The sequence below is a fragment of the Mustela putorius genome, unplaced genomic scaffold (genome assembly GCF_011764305.1).
Source record: "Mustela putorius furo isolate JIRA1106 unplaced genomic scaffold, ASM1176430v1.1 tig00000145_pilon_pilon_pilon, whole genome shotgun sequence".
In the NCBI taxonomy this organism is placed as follows: Eukaryota; Metazoa; Chordata; class Mammalia; order Carnivora; family Mustelidae; genus Mustela; species Mustela putorius.
This window is the reverse complement of record NW_025421294.1, coordinates 36,860,122-36,880,689: the sequence shown is the minus strand read 5'-3', so window position 1 is coordinate 36,880,689 and position 20,568 is coordinate 36,860,122. Positions and strand designations below refer to the sequence as shown.

Genomic DNA, 20,568 nt, shown 5'->3' with positions numbered 1-20,568 from the left:
AATTTGTATCTTGATTATCTTGTTTCCATTTGTGAGGGCAGAAAGAGAATTTCCTATTGTGAAGTTTACAACTTGTGAAATGAGCTGATGGTTTTATATATTAATGGCCACTCAGGAACTTTAATCAGGTAAATGCAAGGTAAAACAATAGTTGGTTTGTGGCAAGGAAATCTACCCATTTTCCTATTATTCTTTCTTGCTGTTGAAGCATTCTGACCTTGAGCTCTGTGAGTATATATACACATAATGATTACAATATCATATGCATTCATATTCTCTTTTAGAACCAGATGACTTGGGCTCCAGGGCGATGTTGTGGGCCATTGGGAGCCTTCTGGATTTGTGTTTCCTTGGACAGTTGTAGGCATCTGTATGTGTTTTGTTCAGTTAACGTATTTATCCATAATTATGTATATATGTATATCCATAATTATTTTTAGTCAGATATTTTTGCATTTGTCTGCTAATGCACAGTCCCTCACACATGCTTTGGTCTGTGATGTAAATATATTCTGGGTTAGGGAACACCTGGGAAGTTGGTAATGTCCAGAAGTATGGGTACTTCTGGATGTGTTGTTCTATCTCAAATTGAGTTATGGTAGCTGTCTTAAATTTTTCTTGTTTCTAAAGCTGACTTAAAGCATCTTATATTTTCATGTAGGAAAAGGCCTGTCTTTAAAAGGTACCATTTTCTTCTCAATTAGCATGAAGGAGGACGGACTCTTATCATTAATTTCTCTTCCACTTCTGTCTTACTAGCTTCTCTTCTCCAGTTTCTGGGAAAGAACAGCCAGCCTTAACTATTGTTTTAGAAGTCATTTCAAAACCTATGAGATGCTCTTGTGCAGTTTGGCATGTGTAGTTTGAAAAATCTTCCTAGAGTTTCTGGTACATTTCTCAAGAGAATGGTGTCCTCGATTCCTTGAAATATCTGTCAGATGGCCTGTTACTGTTTTGTGGAACACTTATTATCCACTACCCGCCTATTAACCCAATAGTTTGTGGAATTTGTAACTCACAGGTCAGTGACATTTGAAAAAGAATTTGGAACTTGATAACTATAGGGTTGTGAATTTCGTATTTTGCCAGGTGAAGACATTAAAAAGAACATCATCTACAACTACTATGATTTCATACAAGGAAGGATGTTTTAGCACTAAAAAATTGAGACAAATAATCTCAGAATGAAATAAACTTTATGAAAAATTTACTCTATTATCCTTATCCTTTTTATTTATTTATATTCTGAAGGTCTTAGTTACTCTGCATTATATGTTTTGTACTGCATAGAATTAAGCACAACATGATACCCTGCCTTTCTAATCCTTTTATTTTAGGATTAAAGAGTTTGTATCCCTTAAGATGTTAAAATGGAATTTACCTGGCATTTAGAGGGTGAAGGATTAACAGTATGTAAACACAGGAGTTAATGCATTCATCATCATTTATGCTAAAGATTAAGTGCCCAAGTAAATATAAAAGACCACACTGAGAAGGGACATCCCTAAGACATCCCCAATTGGAAAATGAACCAAGTCATGGAAAACTGGGGTAACCCAAGAGCTACCAAAGAGCAAAAATTTTTAATTCTGATGAACTCCAGTTTGCCAGGCTTTCCTTTTATATTTCATAGTTTTAGTGTTCTTAAAAACTTTGCCAACTCCAAAATGCAAATACTATTTTGTATGTTTTCTCCCAGAGTTCATATAGTTTCAGGTTTTACATTTAGGTTTATGATCCATTTTAGGTTAATTTTTATTTATGGTATGGGTTGAGAATTGATGTTCATTTTTTTCCCATATGACTATCCAGTTGATCAAACACCATTCATTAAAAAGATCTTCCTTTTCCTGTTCAATTGTTTTTTCACCTTTGTCAAATCAGTTGACCCTAAACATATGAGTCTACTTCTGGACTCTGTGTTCTGTTCCACTGATCATTTGTCTACCTTTATGTGGGTACAAACTGTTTTGATTACTGTAGTTTTATAGTAAATCTTAAGTCAGGTAAGTAGAAGTTCTTGTTAGTCCTACAATTTTGTTTTTTCAGAGTTGCATTGGCTATGCTAGGTCATTTACATGACCATATACATTTTGGAATCACTTTTTACAAAAAAGCTTACTGAAATTCAGATCAATTTGGAGAGAATACCATTTCAACAAAATGTAGTCTTCTAATCCATGAACTTGGTATTTCTTTACATTTGTTAATTTGCCTTTAATTTCTCTGTGCCTTGTTTTATAGTTTTAAGTGTTAGAATGCTTAACATCTTTTGTTAGATCTATTCCTGGGCGTTTTATTATTTTTTTTGGTGCGCTGTAATTGGAATTATTTTTGAAATTTTATTTTTAAACTTTGCTGCTAATATATAAAATGGATTTTTACATATTATTATCGTATCCCATTATCTTGCTAAATTTGTTTATTAGTTCCTGTGGTAGGCGTATAGATGCCCTGGATTTTCTGTTTAAGCAGTCATCATCTGCAAATAGGGATGGCTTTATTTCTTTTCTGATACTAATGCCTTTGCAAACAAGGCAATTACCATGTCCATTCAATGTCCTAGATATTACAGTAAGGCAAGAAAAATAAATAAGTCTTGGATGTGGGGTACTTTTCACCTTAAAGTATGATGTTGGCAGTAGGCTTTTTTGTAAGATGAGATGCCCTCTATCACTAAGTTCTCCCCCCCTTTTTTTTTGTAGTTTCATTTATCACAAATGGGTGTTGAGTATTGTCATATGGTCTTTTTTGCATCTGTTGGAGCAGTCATGTTCTCCTTTATTCGGGTAATAGAGCACATATTTACCTCTTAATATGGTAAATTACATTAACTGATTTTTTAAAAAAAGATTTATTTATTTACTTATTTGACAGGCAGAGATCACAAGTAGGCAGAGAGGCAGGCAGAGAGAGAGAGAGAGGTGGAAGCAGGCTCCCTGCCGAGCAGAGAGCCCAACACGGGGCTCAATCCCAGGATCCTGGGATCACGACCTGAGCTGGAGGCAGAGGCTTTAACACACTGAGCCACCCATGTGCCCCACATTAACTGATTTTTGAATATTAAACCAACCTTGCATTCTTGGAATAAACTCTACTTGGTTGTGATATATTGTCCTTTTTATATTAGAGTCTATTGAAAATATTCTATAAGATTCTGTTCTAAAACATTAAGTTGGATTTTGTGTTAATATTTTGTTAAGGATTTGTGTATCTGTATTCAAGAGGGATCTTGGTCTGTGATTTTCTTTTTTTTGTAATGTTTTTATCAGGTTTTAGTATTTGGGCTATTTTGACCTTACAGAGTGAATTGAGCCATGATCTTTCCTCTCTTTTTTGAAAAGTTTAATAAGATCAGTTTTATTCTTCATGTATATTTGATACAATTTTCTATTAAAACCCTTCTTTTAGAAATATTTTTGGATAATTTAATTCCCTTACTTGAAATAAGCTGTTCATATTTTTCATTTCTTCTTGTGTCAGTTTTTTAAGTTGCATATTCTTTCTTTCTTTTTTTTTTTTTAGCAATAATACTTTAATGGTAATTACTAACAATTCAGGACATCATGTTTACTGTGAAATACTTGCTTTCAAAGGACAAAAACTAGAAAACTGGAACTTAAAATTTCCAGCTTATGTGGGTTTTTTTTTTTTTAGAACTAACCTTGTTTTCTCTCTCTTTTTTTAATTTTTTTTTAATTTAATTTTTTTTTTTTAAATAAACATATAATATATTTTTATCCCCAGGGTTCACAGCACTTAAGTTGCATTTTCAAGGAATGTGACCATTTTTACCAAGTTGTTTAATTTGTTGACATAGCATTTTCTTATTATCTTTTCAATAGCTCTAGATTCTTAAGTGATAACTCCTTTTTCATTCCAGATATAGGTGATCAATCTATTTAGCTAGGGATGGGGGGTGGGAGCAAATATCAATTTTGTTGCTCTTTTTAGGGAACCACTTTTGGCTTTGTTAACTTTCTCTGTTGTATGTTTCTGCTGTTTTATTGATTTCTGCTCTTTATGATTTACCTCTTTCTATTTACTTTTGGTTAACTCTCTTCTTAAACTGGGGATACTTTTTAAAGTTTTGTCTTTGGAGGACTTGAAGGACTTCATTTGATTTATTTAGTAAATATTTACTAAGATCCTGTGATTCAATATATAGGCACTATTATAGTTCTTAAAGCCATGAAGACAATTAAGTTGCTTACAGGATAGTAGACATTGATACATGTCTACAGTGTGTGTCATCAAAACCGGCACATCATTTGAAATTTGTTTCTTTGGATAAAAAAAAAGCTTATAACTGAACTCTACATCTAAAACTAGTGATGTACTATATGCTGGCTAATTGAATTTAAATTTTAAAAAAGCTTATAACCATCACTACTTAATATTTTCTTACAAGTTTTCCATTTTTAACTGAATAACTGTTATTACACAATAAAAAGAAAATTCTTCCATATTAGTGGCATGTTCCAAGTGTCTTGTTCTGTCTTCCAGATAATTTATTATTTGTAATCAACTCCATCAAGCAAGAGATTGTCAACCGAGTACAAAATCCAAGAGAAGAGAGAGGACCCAACATGGGGCAGAAGCTTGAAATGCTCATTAAGGATACTCTTGGTAAGAATATTGGATGAATTCCTAACAGTAACATGTGGAGTAAGGTACATGATTTAAGGAGATATTAAACATTCTTTTAAGGAAAAACTCAAATGTTCTTAATTGTAGTTACTCTTCTTTACAAGTTGTTTTATCTTTTGAGATTTTGCATTCATAAACATGTATTGCTGGTTACCCCAATTTGTTATTTAGACTTCATCACTGCACTGTTTTAATACTTAGGAAAAATGAACTTCTAGCACCTTTAACCTTTTATGGGAAAAATAAAGATCCCTGAGCTGTCAAGCCTGCAATTTATATTTTGGTAGAGATTCTTACCTATATGTTTTACTCAGTAATACAGTTCACAGGGTTCTAATAAACTTAATTATCTGTTTTTTCCCTGAATAGATTATATAATATGAGGAGGAACAGAGGCAGAGTACTATCTGATAGGGAGGGGAGAGGTAGATAATACAGGAGAACTCCAGAGATGCAAGAGCTTAAGAGCAGATTACCTTACAGATGAGTAGCATCCCAAGGACGTTGTAGCGTAATACAATCCATGAAAACCCTAAAGCATCATAAAATTGGTTCAGCTGTTTTATGTATTTTTTTTAGCAATATGTATTGTAGAATTGTCTTTGAAAACTGGTTCTTATGTAGTCATTGTGTAGAGTGGCAAACTTTAGTTACCTGAGAATTTTCTTCATTTTCCCCAGTATGCTGTGTATTGAATCAGATCACTTAAAGGAATTAGAGCTTACTTTTTAATAATTATTTAGTTTCTTACCTGAATTTTAGAGTAATGAACACTATAAATTGTTCTATTTTTTAAAAAATTATAAATATATTGGAATTTTTTTTTAACATTTCTGTTAGGACAATTTTTCTTACTTCCAGTTACTATAAATTCATTCATCAAAGTTTCTCCAATGCCTACATATGCCAGGTGTTGGGGAATACAGGGATGAATAATAGAGATTTGATCACTACTCTTAGGAAGCTTGTAGTCTAAAAATGGAAGACAAAGAGTAAATGGGAAAAAATAACAGATCGTGGCAATTGCTGTGAAGAAATCAAGATGTTTAGATGGAGTAGAGTGAGCAATAGTAGTTTATTTCTGTTAACAGAGAACTTCTTCTCACGGCTACCAAGATGATTGAATTTTCTTTAATAAAAAATAAATACACATTGAATGCTTCTATGCACTTCTTAGTAGGTTTCTCATGTCTTTGCAGTTACTAGTTTAGCATTGTGTTCATACTGCATATGAAATATTCTGGTGTTTTTGAAGGGCAATTTGGAATCATTAATAAAATTAGCAATGCATAAAGATTTTGACAAAACAGTTTAACGAATTGACAGCATTCATGTTTGAAGGCCAAAGGAGAAGATTTAAAGGAGAAATTAAGAACCCGGAAAGGATTCCTTAAGTGTTAGGAAAGGATAAACAGCTGAAATTTATGGGTATTTACTAAGATCCAGTACCTTTCTGTCAAGGTTGGTTAATTATCGACTTTCACAGCTCTGTGAAGGAGGTATTATTATTATTCTGATTTTACAAATGAGGAATTAGAAACACAGGTATTAAAGTAACTTGACATAAGTTATACAATCAATAAATGGCCGAACCAGGCATAGAAGTAAGTTCTTTGAGTTCCAGTGTTCACACTGCCCCCACATGCCATCACTTAGGCCTGTCATCTAACACTCATCTGTGTCATATTTGACATGAGTAGTTCACATGTGGCCTGCTAATCACTTCATCCTGTAGGCTTACTTGAGAATTTCTTTTTCTTGACATTCTTTGTAACATTTTGACACTTTTGAGCATTTATCTTAATTATTGAAACATTTTCTTTATTGTAAGGTACCTTAGATCTTATGCCTTGTTTCCTGTCTTTTTACCAAAAAAGACTAGGTTTCTCTGTGGTTCCAGCAATAGCCACTGGTCTAAAAATTAAAATTGTGTTTTAAAAATATAAAAAAGCTTGTTTATTGTAGTGGTTAAAATCAGAGTATTTGAAATCAGTTTGAGATTTAACTCTTGGCCCTGCCACTTACTACATTAGGACCCTAGGGAAATGACTTGACTTCCCTAACCTCATTTTCTTCATCTGTAAAATATGAACAATGGTGGATTAAATGGAAAGAGGTATATAAACACTTAGCACCCTGCTAAGCACATAAATTCTCAATACTCAGTTGTTACCATATTATATCTTAACCACTTAGATTTTTTTTTGAGTTCTGTTTCCACCTTGTTCCTGTAATCCATCACTCAAACTTTAGAAAATTAAGATTTTGTTCATGACAGAGCCAGTTAAGATCATGACCTGGGCCAAATGCAGAGGCTTAACCCACTGAGCAACGCAGGCACCCCTCAGTGATTATTTCTTATCAGTAGTTAATTCTCTTTTGCCAAGCTTTGGGAAATGACTTTATATATATAGTGACTAGGTAAGTTCATAGGATACTAAAATGAATTGAATGTGCAGCTATATTTACAGAATGACTTTTTCAAAAGTGGAGTTGTAAATACATACCAAAATAGAGTACATACAAAATGAAACAAAATTAAGGACAGTATATTTATACAAAAAATTAACAGTATGAAACATTAGAAGTCTCTTTTGAACAAAACTATCTTTATATGGAGAATAATCATAGGCAAAGAGTAGTTCCTAAATATCAATACTTTCGGGCGCCTGGGTGGCTCAGTGGGTTGGGCTGCTGCCTTCCGCTCAGGTCATGATCTCAGGGTCCTGGGATCGAGTCCTGAATCGGGCTCTCTGCTCAGCAGGGAGCCTGTTTCCTCCTCTCTCTCTCTCTGCCTGCCTCTCTGCCTACTTGTGATCTCTCTCTGTCAAATAAATAAATAAATAAAAATAAATAAATAAATATCAATACTTTCCTGAACAACTAGTTACTTTTTAGCTCTACGTAAATTATTAATTCAGTACCCAAGTAGGAAGTCCTAGTGAATTTGCTTCACTTTTTCTTCAAATCAATTGAGGCTGTTTTAATATATTATGTATTCTTTCAGTGCATTTCTGTCTTTCATATACTTTAAAATCATTTTCAGTTCCTTTATTAGGTAGATGAAGGAACTCAACTGTACAAGTACAGATTATTTTTATGGAGCACCTGGGTGCCTCAGTGGATTAAGCCTCTGCTTTCGGCTCAGGTCATGATCTCAGGGTCCTGGGATCGAGCCCTGCATCAGGCTCTCTGCTCAGCAGGGAGCCTGATTCCCCCGCTCTCTCGGCCTGCCTCTCTGCCTACTTATGATCTCTCTCTGTCAAATGAATAAATAATCTTTTTTTTAAAAGATTATTTTTATTTTTATTTTTAAAGATTTTATTTATTTATTTGACAGAGAGATATCACAAGCAGATGGAGAGGCAGGCAGAGAGAGAGAGAGAGAGGGAAGCAGGCTCCCTGCTGAGCAGAGAGCCCGATATGGGACTCCATCCCAGGACCCTGAGATCATGACCTGAGCCGAAGGCAGCGGCTTAACCCACTGAGCCACCCAGGCACCCTATTTTTATTTTTTTGTTTTTAAATGTAAAGACCTTGTATGTTGATAAGTTTGTATATTCTCCTTACATCTAAAAAGTCAGTTTTATCAGATTCAAAATCCTTGACTTATATTTTCTTTCCTTATTTTAAATGATTTTCTGTTTTTCTTTTGGCATAAAATGTTGCTATTAAAAAGTTAATAATCTACCTACCCCCCACAAAAAAACCTAATAGTCACCTTACTTTTTTTCTTTATAACTCATTTGCTATTTTTGCCAATGTCAATAGGATTTTTTCTTTTTCTTTCATTCCCAGTAGTTTTAGTAAACTTTGTCTTGGGGTTGTTCATTTTAGTTGATGTTCTCATGTGTACACTGTGCTCTTTGAATAGGTAGTTCAAATCTTTTTAGTATTTGATCTGTTTCCTTGCTGGGTTTTGTTTTGTTTTTTTTTTAAGCTATGCGTGGACCCCACTGCAGGGCTTGAACTCACGACCCTGAGATCAAAACCTGAGCTGAGATCAAGAGTTGGGTGCTCAACTGACTGACCCACCCAGGCACCCCCCCCCCTTGCTTTGTTTTTGTTGTTACTGTTGTTCAGGGACTTAGTATTTGTGGGTGGGATCTTCTTTGCCTATCTTTAGTATTTTCTGAGGTAAGTTCACTTTTGGTCAATTTTTTTATCTCTTAATTTCTTTAAAGTTCTTTCTCCTTTGTACCCCTCTTTCTCTTAAAAGCATTATTGTTGTGTTTATTTGCTGCTCTTATGTTTCTTTGTTTTTGTCTTTTTTTAATGATTTAAATTCAGTTTAACATGTACTGTATTATTAGTCTCAGGCATAGAATTTAGAGACACAACTGATGCATCAAGTGTCCTCCTTAATGCCCATCACCCACTTAGCCCATCCCCCACCTGCCTCCCCTCCAGCAACCCTCACTTTGTTTCCTAGAGCTCAGGGTCTCTTATGCTTTGCCTCCCTATCTTCATCTTATTTTTCTTTTTCCTTCCCCTATGTTTATCTGTTTTTTTTCTTAAATTCCACATATGAGTTGAAATCATATGGTATTTATCTTTCTCTGACATTTTGCTTAGCATAATACTCTCAACTTCCATCCACATCATTACAAATGGCAAGAGTTCATTCTTTTTGATGGCTAAGTAATATTCCATTGTGTGTGGCGTGTGTGTGTGTGTGTGTGTGTCCACACTACATCTTCTTTATTCATTGATTCTTTTAGTTCATTTTGAAATTCATTGAGTTCTTTCTGAAATAATAGTGGGTTGTAACCATTTGGGATAATAGTGGGATATGGGTGTTTATAGTCATATCTTTCAGGCACACTTGCATTGTAGGAGTCTTCTCCTTTATCTTACAATAACCTGTTCTTAAAGATTTTTTTTTTTATCCATTTGAAAGAGAACATGAGCAGGGGGTAGGAGCAGAGGGAGAGACTTCCTGCTGATCCGGGAACCCAATACGGGCTCGATCCCAGGACCATAAGATCATGACCTGAGCCAAAGGCAGATACTTAACTGACTGAGCCCTCCAGGCGCCCCACTTAAAATAACTTTTTATGGGATTTTTTATCTTAATACATGTAAAACTGTTTTTTCTAAACCTTGAAAAGAAAGTTTAGTTCACGACTGCTTTCCTAACTTCAGATTTTAGAGTCCTCTGTTTTCAGTTAATACAAAACTGTGTTTTGTATTCATTTATGAGATGGTCATTCAATCCAGCCTAAGAACGGGACACAGGAGAAGAACAGGAAGAAAGTTTACTGTAGAGAAACAAAGTGACCACATACCATAGGGAGCCAAATGGAGGGAACAGTAAGGGTAAGTGTTTAACAAAGCAGATAGGAAGGAGACAGAGAGAGCAAGTGGAAGAAAAACAAAGGAACCTGTGGGTGAGTGCCTTTGGAATTAGCAGTGATGTTCAAAAGCAGAAGGTGTGAGGGGATTTCACTGGTACATGTGTATGTCCCTAGCCCACAGTCAGGTGGGGGCAAGAAGAGGAACCTGTGGCAGGGCAGGTGCACATGGCAGCTTGCTTTCTGAAATTTCTTGTTCTGCGCTCCTTTCCCATTTTATCCTGGGCCATCTCTTTCTTTCATATTTGTTGTTCTGTCTCGCCTAATTTTGATTCTTACAGTCCTGCCTCCTATACTGCAAGGGAGTCCTGGTTGGTCAGTTTTTAGTTCACAGAGCTAAGACTGCTTTAGCCCCTCAACATCTTACTGTTGGCTTCTTACACTCCCCTTTTACTCACTGTTCATTTGGACCAGTCTCTCACAATTTCAGCTGTTTTCTCATGTTGGTCTCCTGTGGGTTCCAGGGAGTAACCTGTTGGCTATGTTTGACTTCTTTTGTTCTCAGGTACATTAATCCCTTTGACTCATTCTACACCAATATTGGTAATGTTAATTCCATACAGGTCTTGTAGCTGTTGGAAGTTTGTGTCCACCATTTTGAATTTTGGGGTTTGTGGAGGTATGTTTTCACTCGATAATGTTTTCCATGGGTTGATGGTTTCTGTTTAATCTCTCTTTTTAAAATTTATTTGATAGAGATCACAGGTAGGCAGAGAGGTAGGCAGAGAGAGGGAAGCAGGCTCCCCACTGAGCAGACAGCCTGATGCAGAGCTCAATCCCAGGACCCTGAGATCATGACCTGAGCCGAAGGCAGAAGCTTAACCCACTGAACCACCCAGGCACCCCTTAATCTGTTTTTATATGGGGCATTGGGGAGATTAAAAAATCTGTGCTGCCATACAGCAGTCTTTCCAGAACTTCCCTCTGGAGCACTTTACATAAATTGGAGTTTCTTTTTCTTAAAGATTTGGTAGAACACTCTTTGAAACTACCTGGTCCAGTGTGTTTTTATAATTAACTCTTTGAAAACTTTCTCTGTGTCCTCTATGATAATTACAAGCTCTTCTGAAGTCTGTTTGATTAGTTTGTATATTTTTAGAAAATTATCCACTTCCTCCATGACCTCAAATTTATTAAACTTATCTTTTTTAATAGCCTCTGTATCAGTGGCTAGTGCTTCATTTTCATTACTTACTTTATGTCTACTGTTTGTCTTCACTTCTTGAATTGGTTAATTATAGGTCGTTCTACTTTCCCTCCAAAGAACCCGCTCTTGAATTCATCAGTTCTTCTGATTTCTTCAGTAGATGCTTCATTCACTTCTTTTTTATTCTTTGTTGTTCATTGATAATAATAAAAACCTTGGAAATTTCTCCTTAGAGCTGCCTTAGCTATTTGTCATAAATTCTGATATGTCATATTTGTTTTCTAAATAATTTGGAATTTTAAGTTTGATTTATTCTGTGGCCCAAGAATTGAGAGAGATTTAACATTTTCCAGATGGTAGACGTTATCATTTTCTAGTTTTGTTATTAACTTCTCTTTTTTTTTGTGATTCAGATTTTTTTAGCTACCTAACATGGTTACATTTATTTACATTTGTTATGTTTATTACAACCTAATTAACCATTCTGTGGACATTTGAAAAGTATATATATTTTCTGTTTTATGTTAAGACTCCATTATATGTTGATTAGGCAATCTTAGTTATGTCTTTTTTTCCTTTTAATTTTTATAGAAGGTATCCATTTACTCTATGTAAAACTGAGAAAGGTCCTTGCTAATGTGTTTCAATTTTTTCTCATATTTTCTGTGGTTTTATTTGAGTGATGGAGTGCTTGAATAGGATTCCTTACTGCTAGGTCTTCATTACGGATTATATCTGTCATCATGAAGCATACTTCCTTGGTCTTGTTTATAACTTTTCTCTGAATTCAGTTCTGATACTGCAATCACGAATCCAGATTTCTTATTATTTATATTTCCTTAGTATACCTTTGTCTACCCTTTAATTTTCAGTCTTTCTGAATCACTTTATACTAGATACATCTCTTTTAAAAACATTCAAGTTGGGGCACCTGGGTGGCTCAGTGGGTTAAAGCCTCTGCCTTTGGCTCAGGTCATGATCCCAGGGTCCTGGGATAGAGCCCTGCATGGGGCTCTCTGCTCAGCAGGGAGCCTGCTTCCTCCTCTCTCTCTGCCTGCCTCTATGCCTGCTTGGGATCTCTGTCTGTCAAATAAATAAAATCTAAAAACAAAAACAAAAAAACGACTGAAAGGTCCAGCTCTAACATACAAAATCTTGGGTGGTTTCTTTAATGGTAAACTATGAAATCATTCCAAATGTTAGAGAAGAACATTCAATGCCTGGAGAAATGTTTATAAGTTATTAAGTGAAATGTTTCAGAACACTAGACGGAAAAGTCCCTATTTATTTAAAATAAATAAATAAAATTCAAGTTAAAATTTAATTTTGATAAGTATAGCATAAAATTCACTTCTGGATTTTTATACATAGCATAAAGTTGGATTTTATTTGTTAGATTGGGAGTTTTTCTTCAATAGGTGAGTTTAGGTCATTTTTTAATTATTAATTAAATTAGTATGTTTGATTTTAGTTTTGTCATCAAAAGATGTTAGGCTTTGTTGGTACGGCTTTTCCTTTTTATGTCATTCATTGTATGATCCATTATTATAGTTGCAGTTTTTATGTGTTCTCTGGTAATTTTTAAGCTCTTCATTTTTGACCTGTGAGTTGAAGTTTTAACTAAAACATAAAATATATATTTAATATTTTTCCCTTTTCATTTAAGACTTCAATCCTATAAGAAAAGTAGAAATGGTTTATGAACCTCTGCTTATCATTCAGCTAGATTCACCGGTTGTTAATATTTTGCTACATTTGTTTTATTTTTGTCTGTATCTACCTGTTTTTATTCTTAAGTATTTGAAGGTAACTTCTGAACAAATTCGTCATCCCTAACTAGTTCAGCATGTGTTTCTCAAGAACAAGGACATTTTCTTACTTGGGAACAATACCAGTATCACACCCAAGTACTTCAACACTATTATAATGTCTGTGTGGATTCCATATTTAAATTTCCCCAGTTGTCTCAATAATGTCCTTTATAGTCTTTTTGTTTGTTTGTTAAGGATCATGCATTGCGTTTATTTATATCTTTTTGCCTTCTTTAATCTAAATCAGTCTACGAGCCCTTTTTTTTTTTTCCATGAAAAATTCAGGTAGTTGGTCTTGTAAAATGTCCCAACATCTGGAGTTGTCTGTTTCCTCCTAACTAAATGAAGTTAAATTTTCTTGGCAAGAATCATCATAGGTGATTATCATTTTCATTCCGTCACTCAGGAGGTACATACTATCAAGTTTGCCTCATTATTAGTCATGCTGCATTTAATCACATGGTGCAGGGAGCATCAGTACTTTGTTTCTTACAGTATCTTTTGACTTCTTCCTATGAGCAGTGACGAGACATTTTTCTGTTTCCCTCTCATTTTAATCATTTATGTTCTCATTATCTTTAAAATATGCTTATACCTTTGTTATTTGACTTACTGGTCTGAAGTATCTTTTGACCTTAGCTGTCGAAGATAAGGAAGATGAAAAATTCAAATTACACTATTTCCCACCTTCTCCCCCCTCTTCTCTTCCGCCTTTGTTTATTCATTCACTTTTCTTTAAAATGAAGAAAAGGAAACCTAGAAAACGTACATCAAGTCAGTGTTTTCAGTTGTGTGGATAAAGCCCACCCATGGGATGCACTGAGGCTGGAGCAGTCGGAAGAGACTGGCTTACAGAACGGGGCGGACGTGGTCAGTTGGGGAATGACGCTTGTTGACAGCTCTGGGGTTTGGGTTTGGACTATTGTTTGAACTGTTGCTGCTTGTTATCTACCATGTTTTAAAATGTTGATTAACCATTCTTCATTCCTGGCTTGACCTTTCTAATCTAAAAATTGCAAGCTCTAATCTGGTGAGTAGAATTAATTCTGGGTTGCAGTAGCGAGCTGCTGAGTACCTGGCTGGGACCAGTATCAAGCTGGGGGCCACCCCTGACCCTCAGATATGCCTACTTCTCACCTTCCTTTCATGCCCTCTCCATTTCTGTGCCTAAGTGTGCTGCCTTTCTTTTTTCCTCAGGTCTCCCAGTTGCTGGGCAAACCTCCGAATTTGTTAACCAAGTGTTAGAGAAGACTGCAGAAGGCAATCCCACTGGAGGCCTTGTAGGACTAAGGATACCAACATCAAAAGTGTAATCAGCCTCATTGGACCACTGGTCAGAAATGTCTGTGTTTGTCACGTTATTCATTGTAAATTTTCATTCTGTTTTGCATGTCAGTTTAGCATTATGTAAACATTTATGATTAGGTTACATTGTTTTAAGAACTAAGTAGCATAAGTGAAGCATGATCCAAAATACTTGATTATTGCATTTTCAGAGCATAAACCATGGTTAAAACTGCTACTGTCATCAGAATCGAAACTCAGACATTTAAGTAAATGTTTAGATACAGATTGCAAAAATCTGTTAAAGTAAAACATTTGGGAGGAGTGAGGACATTAGTAAAAGCCAAATATTGTGGCAGGTTTATGCTCTGAACCACACAAAAAAATTGAGGAAGCATTTTTTTAAACAGTCGGTTTTGATTGTTTTTAGAATTATTCCTTTTGTTCTAATTTTCCACAAACATTAATCTCACTTGTACATGGCACAACCCAGCACTCACGCCCATGTGCCATATTAGAAGTTCATTTTCTGAGCTCAATATGGTATATATAAATATATATAAATATATATATATAATGTCTGTGCAAGTAAGAAAAAAAGCATATTCTTTGTGCCTTGTATTTTGGGGAAACTATAAAACTGGTAATATTTTGTATGATGAAAACCCTAATGAGGAAACACAAGATATATAGATGGAAAAATTATGGGGTTTAAATGGTTTTTTTTTGTTCCAACTCTTTTTCAAATTTTTTGAATGTATATAGGACTATGTTGAAATGTAGATATATGCCACAGAGTCTGTGTATTGTATAAAAAACAAAACAAAAAACAAACAAAAAAAAGATGGCTCTAGAAAACTCATATTTCGGTACTTGACCGGAAGAAGACAAATACTTGCACATTATTGCGATTGTTTTATTTTTTGTACCAAAGACAAATGCAACTGATATGGCAAACTGCCAGTCTAAGTAAAGTTTTGCACAGCTTACATGATACTGTATGAATGTATGAAAAAAAGGAGAAAAAAAAAAGAAAAATGAAAAGGTCAGGGTTAGGGATCTTACTGAACTGTGAATTTTATTTCTGTTTGGGTCCAATTATCTACAGAAGGAGCATCCACACACACAAATATTATTTTGCTGTTCCTGTAGTTCGCTTCCATAGTAGATAAGTTGGTGGCCATTTAGATGTCTGTAAGTCTTTTTATTTCTGCACTTAATTGTAGGAAATTTTAATATATTTCATTTTAGTAAGCTATTGGTAAAATAGTTTTTGACCTTGAAAATTAAAAAATTTATTTAGCTTATTGTAGTATACTTCCACCAAACAACCAAAATACAGATTATTTTTATTGTATTATGTATATATATATATGTAAAGAAAGAAAAAAGCTAAAAATATCTAATTCTTTAGTTGCCACTTTTCCAATTGATGTATTATTGTGCATGTAATATTTTCAAAGATCAACACAAGCTTAAAACAAAAACAAAAACGATTTATAGATTTTTATATTTTTGTACAGGTATTTTCAAACTAGCTTCTTCAAACTTACTTACATGTGACTTATTCTTCTTCTATAGTTTCTAGAACTGAGAAATATTAACACATTTAGTTTTTAGGTGCTCTTTTTTGCTCACGTAAAACAGCTTCATTAGTCAGTGTTTTAACTGTGTTAAAGCTTTACCTCTGATGAGAAATTTCTTGTGTCAAGGCAGCATTATAAACCTTCCCCACAGATCTTCCCATTCTGTCTCTCTTACTGTTTGATCCTCAAATCTTGTGTTTTGAACTCTGAAAACTGGTGGCTTAAAAACTATACTTTAAAAAAGATCCTACCTAGCCAGAAAAAAAATACCAAAAATTTCAGACCTAGCTGCTGGGAAATGACCTGTTTCTCCAACTGTTTCTCCATTACCCCCTGGAGAATTTATTCTTTAATTATATTTTGTCTTTATAGTGTGTTTCCTTTTCTTCTACTTGATCCCTTCTCCCCCCACTCCCCTACTTGTAAGCCGTAGCATATGAAGCTATAGCTTATAGTTTGATTCTAAAACACAGTAACAACTGAACAATGTTGCTTATATGCTTCTTTGCCATCATGAAAAGGAAACTTCTAGAAGGATTGTCTTAACACCTTAGCTGAACTGTGATGCACAAGATTTTCCTGTGTGCTTGGTGGAAATGGACCTGGTTAGTGCATTCATGCTGAACAGATGATAAGCTCAGAGCTAATGGTTTAAAAGAATGTAAGCTCATTGTTTAAAGTTTTTCCTTTTTAGATGGGAGAAGGCAAAGCACAGGCTTATAAATTGGACGTATATGAAGTTTTGACAGAGTGTGTTTAGTAAATTGAGACATGTTCCAAAATGTGGCAGTTTTGCAATCAGGTGAAAATCACTTCATGATAGAGATTCAACTGATGAGGTTTATAAAATTGCCCCTTTCTAGCTGCTCTGTTAGGAATTCTGGTTTTTGATACTTTTTTCCTGTCTGCAAACCAGAATTTGATTTTTTGGTCTTGCATTTCAAAAAAAAAAAAAAAAAACTTTGAATCTGTTTAGTAGATTCCATATCCTTGCATTTCAGTGTTTTATATGTACTACTTAAGTTAAATAGTTAAAAGCTTTTAAATAGTTGAGCTTTTTAATGTTGACACTTTATTTTGTACCTATTTATATATGTATGTATATCTTAGAAAAGCACTTTGTTAAAAAAAAAATTGCATTTTATATGATTCCTGCCATTTGCTGCTAAATCTGGGCTGGTCAGAATGCTGCAGCGATACTTGATCTAAATAAAAACCTGGCAGTAAAATGTAGAGTGAAAGTTAAATCCTCTTGCTGTTTTAACTTTATCATAAAGATGACATAGGCAAGCTGTGCAGCTTTACATTTTAACCAGGGGACTCTGTGGCATTTAAAACCGTCTAGAAATGGTTGTACTTTAATGCCAGTAATAATCTGCTTCCTCTATTGTCATTAAAATATATACGTTTAGTGTATCACACAAACAAATCTTATAAGGGTAATGTAAAAACCCCAACAATTGTACATGTTCTGTTTTTGAAAATTGTGGCATGTATTTTTGGGTGAAGATCATTAGAGAAGAGCTCTCTAAAGGTTTTCTGTGTTCATACATGGTATACAGATAGCTCATAATGAAGTCCAGAATCTTACTTTAAGTGAAGGCATTGTGAATTCACCTCAAATAAACCCATTGTTCCAAAAGCAATTATAAACTTTGACTCTAGTACTACTATGATTGAAAAAAAAATACAAAAAACGTTCTTCCTCATTTCAGATACACTGGATTCTTTATAGAGTTTGTCTCCATATGAAAGCATGCTGTCCAGTTGTTCTTGTTAAGATCTTGTCTGAGTTTTGAATTGGGTGCCACACTTTTTCAGTCAATATGATTGCTTGTTCTACTGTACCATGTATGATTCTTGTCCTTTCCTATATCCTTCATGACAGATTATGATGTGGCTTTATATTGTGCCTTACTTGTACATTTAAACTTAACGTCTTCATTCCCTTCCACTTCCTATACCGTTCACTTTGACCTTTTTGGTAAGAGAATCAGAGCAATTATAAAAACATCATGAAGGATTTCAGATGGGTATGGTTTCCAATTCCCTCTCTTTATAGTTATTTTATATTTGTAGGAAAGACCAGTTTTGAATGGTCTTTAAACCAGAGAGGGAAAGACTAGCAGTCATTTCACTACATCCCTTGTTTCTGACTTTCATGAATTTGTCCGACATCTTCTTTCTGATGCTTGACTTGATTTGCTTCTTAGCAATAGTCTGCATTTAAAGAAAGGTGTGTTCAGTCCATCAGCTTGAAATTGACTATTTCATCTTTCCAGAATTTTTTAGGAGAAGAATACCCGTTTTGTTTGTTTTATAAATCAGATGACAAGTCTCTTTAAAAGAAACAGAAGTACAGTACTTTTGAAATACAATGCTGTTAGTTTGGATTTCTTTTTATATATATAATATTCATACAATTATCTGATGTTTGCCTTCATTAATAAAGCTGTTAGTTTATTCACCAAAATGTCAAGAATGGATGTGCTTTTCTTTATTCCATACATTTAAAAATATTTTAGCTGCTAAGATTTAGTTAACTTTCTAAGAAACAAATTCAAGTTGCCTTCAGCAGGAATTAACAAAAGCTTATGTTCCCTTTCTTTATATAGTCTTCCTACAATTCTGTTCAAGTATTTTCTAATTAATTATGTAAGAGAATGTTAGCATCTCTCCAAATCTTGAAACTTGAATTTTGAGAATGCATTGAATTATGCTTTCAGTGTTAAAGTAAAAGGTTTCAATTATCCTTCTAGTGAAGTCTATTGTGGAATACCATTTCCCATGGAACTGAGGCCATTTCCACAACTTTGCACAGAACTGCAGTCTTGTTCTTCCCTTGGATCATGACAAGTCTCACACAGTGCCGTAATACTTGTGGATTCTTTTGTAATCTTTGTAATCTTAATAAGGGCATTATGAGAAGATGACTCCATGTTTTTTTAATATTTCAAACACATTGGGATGTAACAATGAATGTCAACTGTAGGAATGGTTGTTTCGTTTTAAGGAATAAGTATGTTGGGGAAAGATGATGAAAATGTACTACTGACAGTTTTACACTTCCATAGGCAAGTGGGATTATGTGTTGAAGCATAATCCTCGTGCTTAGTAAACTGACCGAAAATTGTAGAAATTACACCTAGGAACTGAATTATGCCAAATTGCCATTTTTCTTTAGAAAAGAGAGGTTAGGATGTAGTAGTGAGGGAGTAGAACCTTAAAACTACTTCCAAATAATATTCTGGAATTGAAGACTTGGTGACTAGTGAAGAACATCAGAGTTGGGTATTTCAGTGTGCCAAGTGTGGGTGAACTAGATTTGCCTCTTTCATAACAATGTAAACACAATGGTGTAGTTAATTAAATTCTGGGCGGATAGGAGCAGGACTGATTACTGTGTCTTGCCCTTCGCCCTGTGTTTTTTTCGGAACCAAATAACAGAAATGTGTATGTGTGTACTGTATCTGCCTTTCCACCACATTTTTATGACACTGTATTCCACTGCCTGCTTTTTTTTTTCTTTTTACCTTCTTTCCCTAGGATTTGTCCTATAACTTAGCATTTGTGATTAACAATGATACTAGGGCTGACCGCACATAAGAAGTCACAAGAGAAGAGCGGAAGGGCAAGAATTCAGAGCATTTGTTCATACAATGTGGCAACCTCTTTTGCATAGTGGCGTAGGATCCTGTTTGTAATGCTATCATAAATATTCTGTAGTTTTGTTTCCCCATTCCCCAACTGGAGCTATGAAACTTTTTATTGGATTCAGTCTTGTCTTTTGTCTAGAAAGAATTTTATCTTGTTGACGCATGAGCTGTTTAAAAATTATTCTATTAAATGTTGGTTAATAGTTGTGCAGTTTTTCTTTTCAGAAGAAAAGGCAATTCAAATGTTGCCTTTGTTTTCTGTCACCTTCCAACCCCTCAGCACTTCTAGTCAGATACAGATTCATCAGTGTATGCAACATCCTTTGTAATTTAAAATAAAAAAAGATGAAAAGGTTTTGAATTGTTTGCCTCATGTTTTCGCCCTTTCTCTGTTGCTTTTCTGTCGCTTACCAAGGTAACCATCTGCTTTTCTGCAAGATAATCACTGCAAAGAAATTCCAGACTAAAGACAGCCATGAGCTGTGGCTTGTGGTGCCCCTCTCCTGGTGTAAGGCATAAAGAACTAACATTCTGGATACTTTGGGCAGATTTTTCAGTACTCTAGTGAAATGTAGCTATTATGGAGAATTACTTATTGATGAAAACATTTGCATTCTTCATAGTTTGGAGCACAGTTGAGTTTACACATATTTTTTCCTCTTTGATTCTTTGGGTAAGCAAGGGAGATAAACTGTTTTGCCTCTCTCCTCATTTGTATGTGTTTAATAATGCATAGTAAGTCTCTGAGATAGGCTGGGCATATACACAGTCTTTTTTTTTTTTCTTCAAGATTTTATTTATTTATTCGAGAGAGGGAGCACAAGCAGGGGAAGAGGCAGAGGGAGAAGCAGTCTCCCCCACTGAGCAGGGAGCCCGCGATCCTGGGATCATGACCTGAGCTGAAGGCAGATGGTTAACCAACTGAGCCACACAGGTATCTCCATATACATAAAGTCTTATGTTAGGGGACCTGAGTGAACACCACTGAACAGTGTGTTCCTTCAAATGCTAAACATTTGTTTAGCATATACTCTGCCAAGACGTGTGCTAGGCACTGGACTATAAGATTAGAGAGAGATC

General features: G+C 34.8%; 1 protein-coding gene across 6 annotated transcripts in view; it reads left to right on the top strand.

Annotated features, from left to right (window-relative positions):
* CREBRF (CREB3 regulatory factor) overlaps nt 1–20,568 on the top strand; it is a 61,201-nt gene that overhangs the window by 36,684 nt on the left and 3,949 nt on the right. For 5 of the 6 annotated variants that reach the window (XM_045075599.1, XM_004737589.3, XM_004737587.3 and 2 more), the window contains 2 exons: nt 4,507–4,629; nt 14,160–19,843. In XM_045075599.1, the coding sequence (XP_044931534.1) occupies nt 4,507–4,629; nt 14,160–14,275 (239 nt within the window). In that variant the 3' untranslated portion in view covers nt 14,276–19,843. Of the gene's footprint in view, nt 1–4,506; nt 4,630–14,159; nt 19,844–20,568 lie in introns of those variants that run through there. The other variant, XM_013060646.2, reaches the window with a different exon arrangement.